The sequence below is a fragment of the Calypte anna genome, chromosome 3, assembly GCF_003957555.1.
Source record: "Calypte anna isolate BGI_N300 chromosome 3, bCalAnn1_v1.p, whole genome shotgun sequence".
NCBI classification, from domain to species: domain Eukaryota; kingdom Metazoa; phylum Chordata; class Aves; order Apodiformes; family Trochilidae; genus Calypte; species Calypte anna.
In genome coordinates this window covers 103,946,308-103,960,289 of record NC_044246.1, presented here as the reverse complement: position 1 = coordinate 103,960,289, position 13,982 = coordinate 103,946,308, and the positions used below count along the sequence as shown (strand labels likewise).

At 34.8% G+C, this 13,982-nt stretch overlaps 1 protein-coding gene across 1 annotated transcript in view; it reads left to right on the top strand.

The window, feature by feature from the left end:
- Window positions 1-13,982, top strand: part of SMC6 (structural maintenance of chromosomes 6) — a 33,896-nt gene that overhangs the window by 12,538 nt on the left and 7,376 nt on the right. Inside the window, exons 13-24 of the mRNA XM_030448289.1 lie at window positions 357-503; window positions 896-984; window positions 1,495-1,659; window positions 2,594-2,772; window positions 3,862-4,063; window positions 4,200-4,314; window positions 6,399-6,559; window positions 8,464-8,599; window positions 9,514-9,594; window positions 10,980-11,150; window positions 12,392-12,529; window positions 13,241-13,386. Of these exons, the coding sequence (XP_030304149.1) occupies window positions 357-503; window positions 896-984; window positions 1,495-1,659; window positions 2,594-2,772; window positions 3,862-4,063; window positions 4,200-4,314; window positions 6,399-6,559; window positions 8,464-8,599; window positions 9,514-9,594; window positions 10,980-11,150; window positions 12,392-12,529; window positions 13,241-13,386 (1,730 nt within the window). The remainder of the gene's footprint in view (window positions 1-356; window positions 504-895; window positions 985-1,494; window positions 1,660-2,593; window positions 2,773-3,861; window positions 4,064-4,199; window positions 4,315-6,398; window positions 6,560-8,463; window positions 8,600-9,513; window positions 9,595-10,979; window positions 11,151-12,391; window positions 12,530-13,240; window positions 13,387-13,982) is intronic.

The following is a 13,982-nucleotide window of genomic DNA, read 5'->3' as shown; positions in this document are numbered from 1 at the left end:
ATTTGTTCCTGTTGTAGTAAGAGTCCTGTGTTTGAATAAACCATGAGTTAGAAAAGAAGGTTGCTATTTACTTCACAGATTTGATGGTGTTTCCTGAGTGTGTTCTTTTATTAATTTTCACCTTGGAATGTTCATAGTGGCAGTTACCTACTTGATTTATTTATTTACTTTAACAAAAAAACCCAAAAAACCAAACCAAAACAAAAAAGCAAAACAAAAAACCCACAACAAAAACTCAAACAAATGAGACTTGTTGAATGGGTTCTTCTGAAAGATATTTCTTCTCTAGTATTGAGTTTTTTGAAGAAATTTTTGCTTCATTACTACTTGTGTGTTATTCTCTCTTTGCCCCAAAGGTAAAAGTGAATGAAGCAGAGAAAAAATACAAAGCAATACAAGACAAGTTAATAACAATAGGTGAGGAAGCAAAAGCCCTGCAGCCTCAGTGTGTTTCTTTGAAGGCTGATGTGCAGACAAGAAGAAAAGCAGTCAGTGAAGCTGAGGTAGGCAAAAGGAGCTTGTAAAGCTCATACCGGTTTAAAGCTTTAATTTTGTCTGTGCTCTACCCACATGCACTTCTCCATATGTGTCTGGGGTTCTGGAATCCTTAGTGCAGTTCAAAATAGATACAGTTTCCTATCTGACATGCAAATAGTTTCTGTTTGGGGGCCATAGGGTTTATATTTTTACACAGGTTTTAAGCAGTGTTAAGGTTACATTTAAAACTAATATGATTCAAGTTAACTGCATTATTCCTTATTTTTCACATTCTTGAAATTCAAGTTATGTCTGTTTCAGTGCAGTTCAGTATTTATTTACTCAGAGTTGTAGTTTTTTTTGAAATTAGTGCTTGCTTTGATTTATTGAGCTACTGTATTTCCTATTTCCTTCATAGGTACTTTATAACCGTTTCAAAATTGAGTTTAAACGTCTGGGAAAAGATGATGAACAGCTATGTAAACGAATTGAAGAACTGAAAAGCAGGTAAATAGGCAGGTAAATAGGGTTACAGTGGTTATGGCATATGTTTATTAAGTAATGGGTATGCAGGGAGTGAGCTCTTCTGGTTAATGAGAATCTGCAGTGATAGAAAATACTTATTTAAAATTTAGCACGGTCCAGTAAAATATTCAAATATTTCCAACCCATCTTCTTTATATACCAAGATTTTGACTAGGAGGTGATGATGTGTTTGTACAGGATAATAACTTTTATTTTTTGTTGGTGATAGTGACATTTTTTAGCTTCCATGATGTTGCAAAACAACTATAACCTGAACTAAATGTCCAGGAACATACAGGAGGAAAGCTATATGTGATTACAACTAAAAATAAATTAAATTGGTATTTATGCTTTATAGATCTTGTCAATGCACAGAACCTCAAACCTTTCTAATGAATAAATGTTTTTGCATGATATGGTAATAAAACAAAGTTAATGTCACTTGTAAATCCTCAGTGGGGTTTTAAAATGCTTAAATATGATCTTTTCTAGTGCTAATCAGATTTCAGAGCCTGAAAAATTGGAAAGACAAAGGAAAATTGCACACTTAAGGGAACAGTTAAAGGCATTCCATGATGAGGAAATAATGATTGGTCAACAGATGGAACAGTTTCAACAAGCTATATATAAGTGTAAGGAAGAAAATACTAGACTTAGGTAAGTTATGCTTTTTGAATGCAACATTTTTCCTTTGTTTTGAAAGGTCCCTTATATACCTGCATTCCCTAAGACAGTAGACTTGAGTTTGTACTTGTTTTTGGCTAGGTTATCTTAAGATTCAATGAACTTTTGTCTTTGGCACAATGTGACTTAATTTAGAAAATTTTGGAAAATTGAGAAAAATATTTCATCAGTAAAGATGGAAAGCATTACTATTTTAAAGCCTGATAGAAATCCGTACTGTCAATTTAATGCCCTTCTTTCTTCCTTCCCTATCTGTCCCTTCTGCTTTTACCATCCTATGGGCAGATTATGATTTGCATTTTTTCATGTTGTTTCATTTTTTCACTCTAATACAGCCTGATACCATGTCAGAGGATACATAACACAATTCAAATAAATAGATACACTTATGGGTAATTATTGTATCTGTAGTTAAAGGGAAATTTATAGAGAGTTTGAAGCAAGTGGTTCAAAAACTGATTGAGTCCCAACCTGAACTAGAAAAACAAACATTCTTTGCCTTTGATTTGGAAACCTGAATTTGGACAATGATTACCAGAGAGGATTATGATAATGTAACTATTTATTGTCTAAAGAGATTTGAGAATTAACTTAAATAGGTTTTGCCAATTTTTGGAACCAATGGTTACTTTCTGTTCTGTTGCTTTGTAGAAGTCAGTGACATTGAAGCATATAATTAGAAATAATTTATTATAAATTGTCAGAAACAATGTCTTACAAATAGTTACTTGCTTTTTTGTCTCATTTTCCTGAAACTGTAAAAATACTGTTGAATGTGTGTAGCTAGCTGTACATTGAAGTATCAAGGTCTTGATACACTGTCCTATTAGTACTTGGTAAATAAGACTATAATTACCTCAATAAAATTAAGGCTTCATAAGCTGTAAAAAATTTCTTTTTCTCTTAGGAGAGAAGACTTTGATGTGAAGCAAACACTAGAGACCAAGCAGAGGCAGCTGAGAGAGCTGAGAGATAGTAAAACAAATATCTTTAAAAGATTTGGGCCACATATGCCAGCATTTCTGGAAGCAGTTGAAACAGCGTACAGGCAAGGACACTTTAGACACAAACCCATTGGACCTTTAGGTAAGAAGGACTGGTGAAAACAGCAGTCTTTAGGATATTTCATCATGGCTGCTAATGTAAACAGTGATCTTTAAAAAAAAAAGAAACAACCTACTTATTCTTTAAGAAACTTCAGATATCTTTTCTGTACTTGCTGGACTAAAGGTTTTATCCTGCTAGGTTATCTTTTGCCTCTGTCCTTTTAATCACATGAACTATCTTAACATACACTGTTTTTCAATTTTCCATCTGTTTTTGTAAAGGTATTTTATATAGTTACAATAGTAAACTATTGGAGGGAGTGCATCCCTCCAACTCCCCCACACCCTCTAAGCGTCAGACTAGTGTGCTTTAGCTGCTTGTTCCTTAATTGATAGCACTGTCCAGCTCTTGGACATATTTTGTTCAAAATTCAGTGACTTTTCTGTGGGCTTGTTGAACTTGAGATGTTTCGTGTGGAGCAACTTAAACAAGATGCAGTTTTCTTCCAAAGTTTGATTACATGAGTGTTTGGACAAGCTCTGACAGTGAATGCTGTTTTTTTGTGAATGTGAGTAACAGCTTCAGCATATTCTGGATGCAAGAGTAAAGGCCGAGTACTTCAGAAGTTGGCGTTTGCTGCAGGGCAAGAACATGCACACGTGTGTACCATTGAGGACATGTGATAATGGACATCTTTGTGTTTAACTTGCAGCATAGTTGTTCCTCTGCCTTCACCCTTAAAACATTAAATTGTTTATAATCAGTGTTTGCCTTGATATACATACACCTGCTAAGCTGTCCTGAAATTGGAAGTTTATAATTGGTTGTTAAATTGGAACAAAGTTAATTGGAAGTTAACCTTAATGGAAGTTAATAGGGACCTTTTAAACATTTTGGAAGAAAGCACAGGCCTACAGTATGTGTTTGTCACTATAGGAAGGGAAATAATTTCTGTGTTCTAAGGGTAGCTTGTGTTTTATATTTTTTATCTTTCTTGTAAGAAAGGTTTGATTTAGACTCTTAAATCCCATAACATAGCAAAACAAAAACCATGAGTGTAAAAAAGTACTGCTGAATGCTTTGTTATGGAACATGATTCCTAAATCTTTGTCTCTTACATCCATTTAGGTGCTTTCATTCATCCAAAAGATGCTGAACTGACCTTGGCTGTTGAATCTTGTTTAAAGGGCCTAGTTCAAGCCTTTTGTTGTGATAATCATAGCGATGAAAGAAATCTTCAGCTACTGATGTTAAAACATTATCCACGTGGATTTAGACCTCAAATAATTGTAAATAAATTTCGGAATCAAGTTTATGATGTTAGGCACAGGTAAGTTATGTTTTGAAATCTATTCCTTAGCCTTGATGGTTCAAATAGTTATTAGTTGAAAAGAAGTATTTGTAATATTTTTTTTTAAGAATCTTGTGTGAGCTTTATGAATGGTGTTTTTTATTCTTTTCTTCAGTGCAGTTAATCATCCAGAATTCCCATCAGTTCTCACAGCACTGGAAATAGATCATGCAGTGGTTGCCAATTGTTTGATCGATGTGCGGGGTATAGAAAGAATCCTGCTGATTAAAGTAAGGCTCTACACTCCCTGTTGGTCTTAAAAGTGTTTTCCCTTTGTATGGGGCATGTACAGTACCTTCACTAATAGTGTCTGTAATAGAGGTAGAGAAAAATGTTTTGGTTCCCCTCTTCTCAAGGAGAGGTGAGGACCCTGATGACAAGTAGACCCCATCTGTATCAGTTATCAGTGTTGTAGTGCACACACAGGTTTCTATCTGAGGGCTCCCCTCAGAGGCCCTCTTTGGTGTTTACTAAACTGTCAGTGTCCCATATCAGACACTATTTGCTGTCATGGGTGAGAAAACAGTAAACTGACAAACCATAGTGGATTTGGATATTGGGATTTATTTAAGAATCAGCAAGGATAGAGCTTTTACTTCAATACACTTGCTTGTTTCCCTTCCTCTGCCAGCACTGCCTTTATGAGTCTCAACTTCTGTCCTCAGCTGGTCTATGGCAGTCAGGCAGAGAACCTTACCTGTCCCATCTGTACAGGTGCTCACAGATACCTGTTTGGGCTGTTACTGGCTGAGGTCCTTGGACATTCTCTGAGATTTATTTCTGTAGATCTCTCCCTGTGTATTTCCAGGATCTTCCTTCTTTGTTTCTGGGATGTTCACCATCACGGTTGAAGTCCTCTAAGTGCTCTTGTTTGTCACCCTAAAGAGTCCATGTGCATGTAATCAGCCTCCTAACTGTGTCACGTCACTTTAGTAGTTGATGAGATCAGGATTTGTCAGTTTTGTGTAGTTTAGGTATGCCAAAACTTGCAACCAGCCCCACCAGTTGTACCTAGCAGTTTTACCAGTTGTAGCTGTAGCAGGCTTGTGCTTGAGAGCTCAACACTTCCCCTTCAGATATTAAGTCACCCATGCTAACATGAAGTTACTGGCAGTCTGTTAGCATTCACAGCCTAATTTATTTTTCACCTGCCACAACAGCTGGAACCTCTTTAGATTCTGCAGTGTTACAACATTTATGATGAGAATGCAAAGAAACGTGAATTAGAGTTTGGTAAATTAAAAAAAAAAAAAAGCAATGACTAGTTATTAAATAGGATCGGAATGAAGTGACTAGCAATTGGCACTGAATTAAGATTACATACATTTTTTATAAGAATCTCTTTTTTTGATCACCATGAAAACATGTTAATGAGTTGTTCTTTGCCATCATATGGTTTCTGATCTTAAATGATTTCTGATTTACTATTACTACTGAAGATACCAGCTTCAGCAGGTAAAATTACAGGTAAAATGTTTATTAGGTATATATACTTTTATTTAAAGAAAGCAGGATATTCTTTGTACAGCAGAACTAATGATGTTCACTTTTTGTGGATTTTGTTTTTTCCAAAACCACTTGTCCCAGTTTGTCCTCTGACATTGCTACTGGAAAAAAAGCAGTTCATAGTCTCTCTAATGTAGAGGTGACATGCCTGTTCAGCAAATGTAGCTGTTACTGAATGGGATTCATAATAACTGAGCTTTCTAGGCTTGTCTCATGACAGGAATGCTAGTTTTGTTCTTCCATCCCTGTGCCTTACCTAACTACTGATTTTCATACTATCACTACCAGCCTGCAGCCTTACCTAAATAATTTCAGCTCAATCTGAGAGAATTTGAATGGCTATTGTGTAGAAGAAATGATAATTCTGGATGCATAAAATAATTGCCTCTGACAAAGGCACTTGTGACCACTTAGTTGGGCACTGGCAATGTTTTTTTACCAGCATGTTTCCCCAAATTTTAATTGAATATTGTCTGCTATCCTTCATAGCTTTCTTGGAACAGTGTTTTCTCTGTATATATTCCTGCGGCAAATTATGTGGCATTGATTAGGCTACAGAATTTACCATTTTGATAAATCCATAAAAGAATAGAAGAAATGGGAAGCTAACCTAAGTGGGTGGCTTTTGAGAACATAGATATCATATTTAGCCATGAAAAGCAGATTCTTGACATTAGAGATTTTTTCCACATTGCTTAATTACTTGTATTTCTTATTTTTCATTAGGAATTGAAATTATTTCTGAGTGAGAACTTTTAGTATCTTTAGTTATGGTTACTTTTCTTAATAAGGCCATTATATTTTTCAGAGTAGCAGGATAGCTCGTGAAGTAATGCAGGGCAATAAACCTCCCAAAAATTGTAGAGAAGCTTACACAGCTGAAGGTGATCAAGTGTTTGAGAGACGATACTACTCTTCTGATTACGTCAGACCCAAGTTCCTAAGCAAAGATGTTGAAGCAGAAATAAGGTCAGTGTCTTGAAGTGTTGTATTTGTAAAAAGTGCACTTGTTGATGCAAACAGTGGAATTGCATACTTGTATACTCTCTGGTGTAAGGGACCAGCCCTCAGGACCTATTCTGGGCAGGAGTGCTGAAACAACATTGTAAGCCCTGGAAAAAAATAAGGTCTGCCAGACAAAGGACCACCTGGTGCCAGTGGAAATAATGGCCTGTGTGTGGGGACCTTGAGCATTGCTTCACCTTAATCCCATCATGGGGTATCTGACAGATTGAGTCCCATCCAGACTGGCCTTGAACACTTCCAGGGAGGAGGCATCCATAGCTTCCCTGGGCAACCTGTGCCAATGTCTCACTACCCTCACAGTGAGTAGTTTCTTCCTAATGTCTAACCATAATCCACCCTCTTCCAGCCATTACACCTTGTCCTATCACTAGATGCCCTTGTAAAAAGCAAATTAATAGCAACAAGTAAAGTAAATATTTTTAATTTTGGTATTGATAGTCCATAGTGTAGAACTGAATGTTAAAATCAAACTTTTCAGCTTGCAGAAATACTAAATATGTCATTGTTGTGGTTTAACCCCAGCCAGCAGCTAAGCAGCACGCAGTCTCTCATTCACTCTACCCTGTTAGGGTGGCGGAAGATTAAAAGTGAGAAAACTCATGTGTTGAGATAAAGACAGTATAATTGGTAGAGCAAAAGCCCCACACACAGGCAAAGCAAAAGAAGGAATTAATTTATTACTTCCCATTGGTAGGCAGGTGTTCAGCAATCTCCAAGAAAGCAGGGCTCCATCACACGTAACAGTTACTTGGGAAGACAAAAACCATCACTCCAAAAGTCCTCTCTTTCTTCTTCTTTCCCCAGCTGTCTGTGTTCAGCATGATGTCATACATGTAGAATATCCCTTTGGTCAGGGATCAGCTGTGTCCCCTCCCAGCTTCTTCTGCACTCCCAGCCTACTCACTGGTGGGTTGGAGTGAGAAGGCCTTGAGTCTCTGTAAGCACTGCTCAGCAGTAACAAAAACATCCCTGGTTCATGAATGATCCAACCCAATCTAGCTTTGAAAAAAATTAACTCTATCCCAGTCAAACCCAGCAAGGTCAGTTAGTACTTTGTGTCAGTACATAGTGAACTTCACTCAAAGTGGATCTTAACTTTGTAAGAGTTACTGGTATTACCAGTATTGCTATGGGGGAATGATGTAGGCCAGTGAAAAAGAAAAAATGTCTTCCCACTTCACCCCCTGTCAGAACTTAGGCTAGAGCAGTGACATTTCTCTGAAACAGTGTCTGTGCAATTTATTGTACACCGACTCAGGGATCAGACTTAATCATCCATTTCATGCATCTGTAGCAAAAGTTGGATTAACCCTTGCATTTCAAATAGTTTTACCACAAACAGAATTAATAATGGATATCACTAGATGTGACCTCTTTTGCAGAAGGAAAATATGAGACTATATAAATTTTTTTTTCACATTTTTTTAATGGATTGTCTCTGACAGGAAGTGTTTTGTCCTATTTAAAGTACTTGTTTTCTCTTAAGATGCAGTAGTATTTTTAGAAGTAACACCCTAGTTTAGTTCAAACATTTGCCCTGTTAGCAAAAATTGCTAACAGAAGTTACAGGTGGTCCAAATTACATGACTAGTTTAGCTGGTAGGCATTGAACTAGGACCATCAGGCAGCTTCTGCTGTTTTTTAGCTATTAGTTCTGCTTCAGAGCTTTTGTGTTTTTTATTAGTTTTTCAAACTATTCAATGCATAGCAGACTTTAGATATTTTTTTTCTGGGGAAGGGAGGTGCTTTTTTACCCTTTGACTTGTCATCCATTTAATTCTCTGTATTTCTTATGTGTAATAAATGTGTATGTGATATATAAGATTGCAATATAACTTTTTATAAAGTCACTTGGAGGAAGAAATTGAAAACAAAAAGCAACAGATGACAGCATCTCAGCAACGTTTGTGTTCCATTCAAAATGAGATAAGGCTGAATGAAGAACATCTTCAGGGTCATCGCCGACACCAAAAAGACCTACAGGTAAAATAAGCACAGAATTAATTTTTAGGAACTGGTCAGTCTTTTCCAATTTAATTTTGACTTCTGCAGTGTATTTTGAATGGATAATAGAACTTACTGTTTGTCCTTACTTTTTTTGTTTGCTTTCATATTGTTTACTTCTGTAGTATGCTTTCAGGATTTAGGACAGAATGATAGAGGTCAAATCAATCCTAGCATGTTTCTGTGTGATATCTTTTGGGTATTTTTTGGGCTTTTTTGTTTGGGGTTTTTTTTCCTTTCTTAAGCTGAATCTTAAAAATTCCAACTGCTTTTCTGACACAAATAGGGAGCTTTTGCAATATTTCCTGTTTCCTTCCTTTATCTCTGGTGAGGCTTGCTTCTGTTCCAGAATCTTTTTTTTCTTCATGTTCTTAATTTATACTCTTAATGTGTTTTCATATGCTGAATTTTTCACCCTTGCTTTTTTTTTAATGCTATTTTCTTTATAAACCATTTTACAACTATTAGTCTTCTTTCTTTGTTTTTTAGTGCTTTGAAGTAGGATATATCTTTATGATGATCAGTATTGTTACAATTAGGCAGTGTAAGATAATACATACTAAATAAGGTTATAGTCAGTAAATTACAAATAAGAACCAGCAAAAAAACTGGCATGTGAACTCAAATTGCTGAAGATAAATATTTGAAGAAAAAATGAAATATATCTTATTCAGGTGTCATGTTGAATGGAAATAAAATAATAACCTAATAGCTTAAAGTGCACGTGCCTTTCAGAACAAATTGTATTTTATAAGAATATGTTACATACGTAAGTAGGAAGAGTTCTGTCTTTCATACTAATGAAACTAAAAGACTAAATATGTGTTGACTGAAATGAACAAATGTGAACTTTTCTCTTTAGATAAGCTTAATATTATTTTTTTTCTTTTCAGATAAAAATAAGAAGAACAAACGCAGAAATAGCAGATCTTGAAAATATTGAAGAACACCAGTCAGTGGACATCTGTGCTTTAGTAAGACTATATTATCAAATTATGTCTAATATGAAATAATGTATTTTAATGTCAACAGTGTTTTGAAATAAGCAAATACTATTGATTTTCAACTATGTCCAAATGGTATAGTGAAAAATGTAACACTTTAGAGAATGTCTACAATTTTATAATTGTATAATTTATATAATTTTATAATTATACAATTTTATAATTGTATAATTTTATTTTATTTAAGATGTAGCTTCCCCATGTAGAAGTTCTGAAATTAATCCATTGCCCGAGGGAGTGTTCATGGTACTATGATGGTTTCTTCAAAGTTACTATCTATGCTTTTCTTAAAATGTATCCATAGTTTTTAAAGAACAGAAAAAGAATGTTTGATAATCTGTTGTGATTTGTACTTTGGGGACATAAATTTCAACTATTACTCTGTAATAATCTACTGTATAAGTGGTCAAGATTTAAATGCTGAGGATGATGCTGATAGATATTAATAATAATCCTGACTACAGTTGGTTTCCTTTTAATACCACATCATGCCAGTTTTCTGGCTGTTTTCCATGGCATCAGTGAGAGGCATCAGACACCCTTTCAGTGTCTGTGCACACATGCATGTTAGTGAACATTTCAGAATTCACTCAAGTGAATTTGAGTAAGGAATCAGTACAGCTTTTATAAAGTCTTGTAGGGTTTTTCTTTACCACCTGATCTAGTTCTGTTGCTTTAAAAAAGAAGTGTAGTCTGTCAAAGGAAAAGTATTTTATTGCCTTTTTGTAGGAGAATATCTTCCTGTTTGAGAAATACTGAACACTTGCTTTTTGAACCTCAGAATTTTACCATTGCTTCTGATAATGATCTTGCACACCTGGTATATTTATGTACTTCTTTTCTTTATTCCTTTCTTGGATTTTTGTTGTTTTTGTTTTCTGTACTTTCCAATTACTACTATGTGTGAATTGGTTTTCACTTGGTACTTGTCTGTCATTGCTACCTTGATTTCACTATTTTCCGATTGTAAAAAGAATCTTGGTAATACAGTGTTTCATTTACATTTTTGGGGGGGGGGTTTGCAATATTTGTCTTTGAATCAGAAAGTACGTATGAGGATAATTCATTAGAAATGGTATAAATGTCTGGGGAACAGTAAGATCCACTTACTTTTACTGTGTTCCTTTGCATACTGAATTTATATACTCTGTCACAGATGCAGAGGGAAGCTACCTTGATCTTTTCTTAAAAAAATTACTGTGGTAAAATATTACCATGGCTAAGTCTTCACAGAATCCTAGCCCTTCTTTTCATCTAAGCTTGCAAATAAAGTTCACTTAATTTTCAGTCAGGTGATTAGGAAATTCCACGTACATATGTCACCCGTTATTCTTAATTTTCATGTATTTTAACAGGAAGAAGAAGCTGAAGAAAATAAGGGGAAGATGGAATCTGTAAAAAAAGACATTCAGGAGCAAAGTAGAAAGATGGAAGAACTGAAAAGCATTCTTCAAGTAGCTGAAAAAAAATTTGAAGAAATGAAAGAAAAAATCCATCAAGTAGAAGAAATTGCTGGTCCAATTAAGGTAGCAATAATTCCATGATGTATTTTTAATTCCTTCACTTCATGTGGCATGGGGAACATGGTTAAAAAGGAGAAAGGAGAAAAGAGTGTGCTCCTTCCTGGTTATCTAAGGTCTATCTATGAAAATTGAAATAAAGCATTGAACCTAGAAAATGTCAAGAAATATGCTTGGCAATAGTTTGAAGATGATGCTGATTGTTAAGTGTAGTTGATAGTTGGTTATGTTTAAAGAGATTTTGTTTCCAGATATTTTTATTCATAAACTGGGAAAGAAGGGAACCTGGTTTCCTTGACTCTCTTTTTTTACACGTTACAATTGTTGCTTTGGCTTTATTTATTTGTTTCTAGTAAGGCCTGGCTACAAATATTCGTAACTCATCAATTTTCAAAATAACATTTGAAGTTCTATATGAAGTAGTTATTATTCTATGAAGTTCCATAATCACAGAAGGTACTCATGTATAGTTTTAATTATTGAAGACTACAGAAGACACCTGGAAATTACAGACAAGTAGCAAGACTTAAGTAGCAGAATGGTGACACACAAAATTTGATATTGGCGAAGGGAAGGAAATTTCACACTGCCAAGAAGAATTAATGTTTTGAAAACCAATTTTTTTTTTTTTTGTATTTGTGGTGGTTTTTTGTTGGTTTTGTTTGGTTTGTGTTAATTTTTAGTTTTTAGTTTTTTCTAAGATAAGATGAAAAGGATGAGAAAACAAACTGTCTTCTAGTTTGTCAGTCTTTATACTTTATTTTTCTGGAAAGATATATCACTTCAACTGTATCAACACATACAGTATGGAAGCTATAAGCCTCTGTAGTGTTATAGATATAGCAGGACATCAAAGTTTCACACAGGAATGCAGTTCTGGCTGATGTCACACATGCATCAGAAGTTCTGGCTAGCATGCAGTTCAAAAAATAAATGTAGTTTTTTGAGGTTTAGGAGAAAGGATGTTTTTGGTTGGTTTTTTTTTTTTCAAAGATTAAAACATCCCCTCAAGATATGATACCTAAAAAGATTGCAAGCATTTATTATGTCTTGGTCAGAACTGAGTAGAGACTTTATAATAGGTTTCTGTTAAAGCTCCTGGACTTTCAAAGGAGTAGTCTTACTGAAAGCAAAATAAATTAGGCAGTGTTAAAAACAACATAATTACCTGTGATAAGTTAGAAAACTTTAGAGAGATGCTAGGGAATGTACCCCAAACAGCTCACATCTTTATTTATTCCAAACAGGATGAATTAAACGAAGCTGACTCTGAAGTGGGAAACTGTAAACGCCGTTTGCAGCACTATCAAGACAAACAGAAAGAACACTTGGCTTGCATAAAAAGACATAAAGATTTACTAGCTGCCAAAGAAAAGGAGTTAGAGGTAGGCATGGGTTTTTGTCTTTATTGAAGTCAGACAGTTATGATCCTTCTAATATTGAATAATAAATCATTCCACTTGTGTAACATACAGACTCCATTAATACTCCTCTGCACTGCATATTCTCTCAGCTGTGTCCTAGTTGACTATCTAAATCAAGTAGAAATGATTTTGTATAAATAAATCAAGGCCTCTTTTTGTCTGGCAGAGCACCATTTCTGTCTTGTAGGGTAAGTTAGGGGTTGTCCACGTAGGACTATTTCTTCTGTATTTTGTAATGAAAAAATGAAAATTATTTAAGCTTGAAATCTGTGTTTTAAGTTAAATTCAATAATAGTGTTTTGGGTATTTTGGGTGCTAGGTTTTTCCTTGTACAGACCTCATACATGATCTTTTGAAGACTTAACACAATCAAGCTTTATTAACTAATACTGCAAAGACTTTTGGAAGACTTTCCTACTTAAATATCATTAATTTTGTACCTTCTTTATCTGCAGCTAATTAACTGAACAGATTAAACATCTCAGATACAGTTCTTACGACTTAAGTAAAATTCTTAATGATAATTAGGTTTGCTGTGATAAGTACACAAAGAACAATACAAAACCATTGTTCTTGCTTGAAGACCTGTTTTTTCCATACCATAAAATGTTTGTTGTGAAGATTAAACAGATTTTTAAAATTGTAACAATTGTGTTTCAAACATCACTTTAGGAAAAAACTGCACAAGCCAGGCAGATCTACTCCGAGCGCATAGAGGTCAGCAGAACTGTCAAGAGTCTGGATGCAGAAATGAATCGCTTGAGAGAGAGGATAAATTCAGAAAATGTTCGCCATGGAAACAGAGAAGAAATAGTACAGTAAGTCATCTTTAATGTCTAAAATAGTTCAGGTAACATGGAAAAGAGAGAGGAAAAAAGCATTTTCTTACTGACTCACAATGCTTTTTTTTTTTTTTTTTTTTTTTTGTGAACAGTGTACAAAGGTATGGAAATATGTTGTGCTGATTGCTCTGTCAACCAGTACTGAGCAGATTTAGGAGTGGTGATCTCTAATGATTTAGATATTGTCTGTACTGTATATAGGAGTTTACCAGTAATCAGATACCCTCTTAGTGTTTGGAGGTATCCCAGTTATAGTTAACATTGTGCAAACATAGCCAACCATCCATCTGTGGTGCTATGAGCCTTAAGGATACTTCTAGTTTGAATAACTAATGGAGAAGTTAGAGACTTGAGCCTTTGACTGCAGTGTATTTCAAGGAATCACCTTGGATATTCTTGAGCATGGGAAGCTCAGTCATTCATTCTCCTTGGTAGAAGAGTTGCCTTTCAAGATAACTAAATTTAATTAAAAAAGCCTTTAGTAAAAAATAAACTCATTTTTTTAATTTTTATTTTTTAAAAATAAAAACCAGTGTTTACTTGTGAACATTGTCAAATTTGAATCGTCAAAT